Source organism: Trematomus bernacchii, unplaced genomic scaffold (genome assembly GCF_902827165.1).
Source record: "Trematomus bernacchii unplaced genomic scaffold, fTreBer1.1, whole genome shotgun sequence".
Classification (NCBI taxonomy): domain Eukaryota; kingdom Metazoa; phylum Chordata; class Actinopteri; order Perciformes; family Nototheniidae; genus Trematomus; species Trematomus bernacchii.
The window spans coordinates 3,364,778-3,370,133 of record NW_022987720.1 but is presented as its reverse complement, the minus strand read 5'-3'; the positions used below and the strand labels follow the sequence as shown (position 1 = coordinate 3,370,133).

Sequence of the window (5,356 nt, the reverse complement as noted above, 5' to 3'; positions counted from 1 at the left end):
GCAACTTCAAGGGCACTGCCGACGGGAAACAGACCCCCGTTAAAGGCATGGCAGGGACATAAGCAACGAAAAAACACCTCTCCTCTGTTGGATTTTGGAAGAGAGGTTATGAGTCCGGTTGAGAGAGCAGAACATCTCTCTTTTTTCACCCCTTGCTAGCACTCTGAGAGATTATAGAAAAACTGTACAGTAATTATCTGTTTAATCCTGACAGTATTTACAGTAGCAACAACAATATTTCATAATCTCAAAACAGATCCCAAGTTTATTTTTCTGATCTCAAGAAGACAACCATTCAGCACAATACAAAAATGTTAAGAAACCAAAAGGAAAACTGGTCACTAAACCTGCAAAAGAAAACTACAACTATTGCTCCTAATCTACCAACAACTCACCTATTCATAATACATATTTAAACAAAGCCGTCCCTAAAAATACCCTCAAGATTTCTTTTATGAAACATTTTCTAACAGTGCCTTCCAAGGAACTTCCACTACTGTATATACTTTCCCCATAGATTCATCTTTTACAATTCTTAAAAAAAGCTATATATGTATTTCAATAATGTCATCCTCAAAATCAAACGACCCCAGGAAAGGAAAACTTGACAAAAATATTTTCAACGCGGTATTAAGGTCTTGTTAATCCTTTTTTTGCACATAAGTCTTCATTATCCTGAATTAATCTTTTTAGGCGCAGAAACTCTTTAACTCTAAGGGCGAGGTTGCAGGAAGGGGGAGGGAGGGTGTCGAGCGATAATAATCTGTGCGTCAGATAAAAAGTGTCCTTTCCTCTCTCCTTTGTTTGTGGTGCTTTAGAGCCCTTGGCTGTTGCTTTGAGACTCTGAGACACGCAGGGCCCATCCTTCAGTGAGAAATGTGTCCGGGGCGCTCTCCCAGGGCTTCCAGATCTTAAGAAGAACTCTGATCAGGGAGGAGGAGATGGGGGACATAATGAAGGGAGTAGCTCTCTGTCTTTCTCTGCCTCCTTTTGTCAGGCGCTTTGTCACGCTTAGACAAGTCAGCAGGTTAAGCAACCTGCCTCTTTTGATCTTTTGTGACACACACACACACAACAGACACACCGTAAGAAAAAGTCGCCAAGGTGAGATCAACAGCTAGCTTGCACGCACCCTAAGCATTCAGGTCCTCTCGTTAAACTTACCTCACTGAAAAATGCAGCTTTAACTAACTGCTTTTAAAATCCTAAATAGCCTGAGAGGGCGGATAAAGTGAATACAACACTAGATATACATGTACAAGTCAAGTGGGAAATCTGGGATCAGGATCTCAGGTAAAAGTGAAAGGAATGGTATTTAGCAAACTGGGCACAGCGGCTTCAACTGAATCACACTTTGGGTCCTAAAAGCTGCCAGTTTGGGACGGAGGGGCAGAGCAGAGGGCTTCAGGTGCGTGTCGCTCCTCACTCTGTGCCTTTGTCCAGCTCTTTGTAGTGCTGAGAGCTTCTCCATCTACCCCTGGGGTGAGTGCTCACCTCCGACCTTGTATTGTTGCATTGAGAGAGGAGCTAGGTCACTCAAAGGCAGGTGAACATGGAGGGAAGGAGCAGTGTGTGTGCTGTTTGTGTGGGAAGTTTGACTTGTAACCAAATTAATGAACGCCTGTGTTTCAGCTTATATTCCCCTCTATTTCTCTCTCTATAATGCTATTATTCGTATGTATTGAGTTCTCTATATGGTTTGAGCGACACTGTCCTTTTTGCCACAGTATTCTGATATATTCAAGTATCAACTGCTATTGAAATAACTTCATAATGTCACCTTGTATAGGCTAATCACAATAAAAGCCTGCCATCTAAACAGGTGGAGACTTCATCTCACACATGAGCTATTTAGTGCTATAAAATGAAAAAAACCGATGCAGTTATTATTGTGAATGTTCACCAACCCGAACGAATACGATTTATTTGATAGCTGGACATATGGCCCGTTAAGTGGGAGCAGTTTAGTTATCAAAGCTGGAAAGGCTATTGAAATGTAGCCATTCAAAACAGCAGGTCACACACCAAAAAGGCCACACCTCTTCTTCTTCATATTTCTATACATTTGCACCATTTACTTCATGTTTTTGGGCAGCCTTATTCCTTTTCCAGCATGATCCTGTGCAGAATAGGCGCAAAGAGAAGCCCACTACCACGGCCCTTCATTAAAACCCCAAATGGAAATACTTTTCAGGCGAGTTGCCCCAGACCACCGAAAAAAACAAAAAAAGTCTACTTCAGATGTGGACGAACAAAAACAAGAGTAAGGAGAAGGGTAGGAAATGAGGGTGGCAACATATTTCAGAATCTAAACTCTTGGAATAATATTAATAGCAATAATTTATTTTTTTTCTGCATCAAGGGACAAACAAATCTGCCAATTCTTCAGCAAGCAGTGATGACAAATAATAATAATAATAATAATCATAAACAAGAACAATAATAATAATAATCAAAATAATAATGTACACCCAATAAACACAATGCCCTACTTGCAGGGAAAACACACTTCAAAACATGGTAGAGCTCAGTAGCTATTTGAAACCAGTCCATGTCCCACAGACCAGAACCACGAGTCCAGTCAATAACCTCACTAGGCCTTGTTTTCGTGTGCATGTGTGTGTGTGTGTTTGTGTGACTGTCCTTTTGGGGACATCGTAAGTAGCACACTCTATAGGGTACCCACTTTGCGGGTACAGTTCATTTGGACACCCACTGGATTGGAAGGAAGCCCCAGGGTGCCATGAGTAAAGTCTTTAGGGGAACCTATGTTCTTGGTAGTGTAAATGGGAACTCCTTCCACAAGCTGAGGACTTTGTTAGTGTTGATCATAAAACAAGCCAAACGGATGAGAGTTCACACGGTCCACAAAGCTCCCAATAAGGTGAGAGTCTCTTCAGTTCAGATTCATACAAAAACAAAACAAATAATAACCATCATGATAATTATCTTATAGGAACAACAACACAATAGCTAGGTCATTTAGGAACTGCCACAGAGGCTTCAGATCGGGAATGCTACTTCATAACTTTCATACATTAAAACAAAAAAACTAAATCAAAAGAAAATATTTTTGAAAACAAAAAAGCGCAAAGCGTCGAGCGAGGAGAAGGAGGAGGAGGAGGAGGAGGAGGAGGAGGAGGAGAAATTTACTCGTGTAGAAGCTCTTGGAGACAGTTGGGGGACTTGAAGACCTCGGGGACCTCGCTGTCCAGTTTGCAGATGACCTTGTAGATGGCCTTCTTCCAGGACGGGTCCACGTCTTTGCCGGCCACAATGGCGTTAAAGAACTCCCTCAGTGTGATCTCTGCCACCTCAATGAAGCGTTCAGGGACCTTTACAGAAACAAGAAGAGAATAAATGATTAGCCATCTATTGAAGTATATTCTGTGTACATTTCAGAAAGTTTCATCATGTATCCACAATGTAGGAGGATCCCCTCCCTTGTAGAATACGATCATATTCTGACAGTGGATGTAAAACCATAAATCGCCTTTCTCTTGAGTATCTACTTCCTTAAAAGTCAATTGAGGCGTCAGCCTGAGAAAAGTCACTTCTTGTGAATTCTCAGGTTTCTCACACCTCCCATATCCCTCAGCGCAACACGGTGAGCATGACATCTTTATGAGTCCCACTGTAAATCTGTGACCAAACAAGAGAGCGAAGCTGAGTGAAGAGCGGCGGAGAGGTGCTGGCGAAAGAGGAAGTACTAAATGCTTTGGGAACGGGGAGACACGCCGCCTCTTTAGTGTCCCTGACAGCAGCGCTCACCGACACCATGGAGATGATTAGTCTGGCAAAGATCTGTGACACCTTCCCCCAAGCCAACACTCTGTCACACACACACACACACACACACAGTCATGCAGGCGTGAGCACACACACCGGCGCACACACCTCCTTGTGCCAAGATGACACATCCTGTACTGTTACAGAGCTCTACATAATGCTCGCTGCACACACACGAGCTACCCTGGTGTGTTTGGCTGAGTCTCTTTCCTCGACTCAGAGCTCCAGGGCGACGCAGCCTTCAGGGGTCACCTGCTTGGATAATGCTGACTGTCTCCCTGCCCGCCTCCCTTGATGCTCACACACACACACACACTGTCCCACACACACACACACACGCATATACAGCAGCTTGCCCAAAAGCCTGACAGTGCGCACTCCTCTCCCATCCTCTCCTCCAGTGTCCTGCAGATACTCATCAGGAGTGTCAGGACACAGCAAGGTTAGTGGCCACTGGAACACACACACACACACACACACACACACACACACACACACACACACACATATATGTACACACACAGGCATGCCTCTTGACACACAGGAACTGAAACACGCATGGGACAGCCACCCCCCCCCCCCCCCCCCTCTGGGTGATGAATGGAGGCTAAGATGCCCGTGTGTCTGGTGTGTGTGTGTGCACATCTCTGTCCACTGCTCGGTGTAAAGGTGAGTCGTGAATAAAGCTCTTGTACGCGCTGTGTGTGTGTGTGTGTGTGTGTGTGTGTGTGTGTGTGTGTGTGTGTGTGTGTGTGTGTGTGTGTGTGTGTGTGTGTGTTTGACACAGAGAGAAAACACACAAGCTAACCCAATTCCCCAAATATGAAATTCCCCTCTGGTGGGACAGAAGCAGATATAATTCATTGTTTTGGGCCGCTGTCGTCTCCGAAATACTGGCACAATGACCCCAGTGCAGGGGTAACTGTGTGTGTATGCGTCGTAAGTGCCGGGAGCGGGCATGCGCAACCTTTTCCCAGAAGGCCTCGCTAACGGGCCGGTGCGGCGCTGGTGCCCTAGCCGTTAGACGCAGGGAGTGCCGCATTACTAAGAATATTCCTGCATGGAATTTCTCCTGACGTTTTGACTATAAAAGGACAGCAAAACGCTGACTGCAAGGAGAAAGCAATGTCAAGGAGAAAAGGGTATTGGTATTTCAGATCCTCTTGACTGAGAGAGCGAGAGAGTGAGAATGGGAGGGAGGGAGAGAGCGATGGCGAGAGAAGGAGGGGCTGAGAAGAGTCTAAGGAGAGAGAGTGCAGCGACAGAACAGAGTTATTCCTGTCCCACAAGCCTTTGTTTTGTGAGTATGTATGTGAGCAAGCTGCCTCCTGACCAGCAGCGAGCCCTAACTGTTTGCAACCCCTCCCTTGTTCCGCTCCCCCCCCCCCCCATTTACCCCCCTTCTTCATCTCTCTCTCTCTCTCTCTAGGGTCAGCTGTTGGGCCTTTGTTCCAGAGGCATTGTGGGGGATTATCCAGTGTGGTCGTTCATTTGCTTGGCTGTCCGGTAAATGGGGCCAATCGCGTGGCTCACAATCGTTCATACATATTTCATAGGGCTTTTTAAC

At 45.4% G+C, this 5,356-nt stretch overlaps 1 protein-coding gene across 2 annotated transcripts in view; it reads right to left on the bottom strand.

Moving 5' to 3' along the window:
• Positions 1-2,322: 2,322 nt before the first annotated feature.
• LOC117492780 (prospero homeobox protein 1-like) overlaps positions 2,323-5,356 on the bottom strand; it is a 28,525-nt gene continuing 25,491 nt past the window's right edge. For both annotated transcript variants that reach the window (XM_034143171.1, XM_034143172.1), the window contains exon 5: positions 2,323-3,335. In XM_034143171.1, coding sequence (XP_033999062.1) covers positions 3,150-3,335 — 186 coding nt within the window. In that variant the 3' untranslated portion in view covers positions 2,323-3,149. The remainder of the gene's footprint in view (positions 3,336-5,356) is intronic.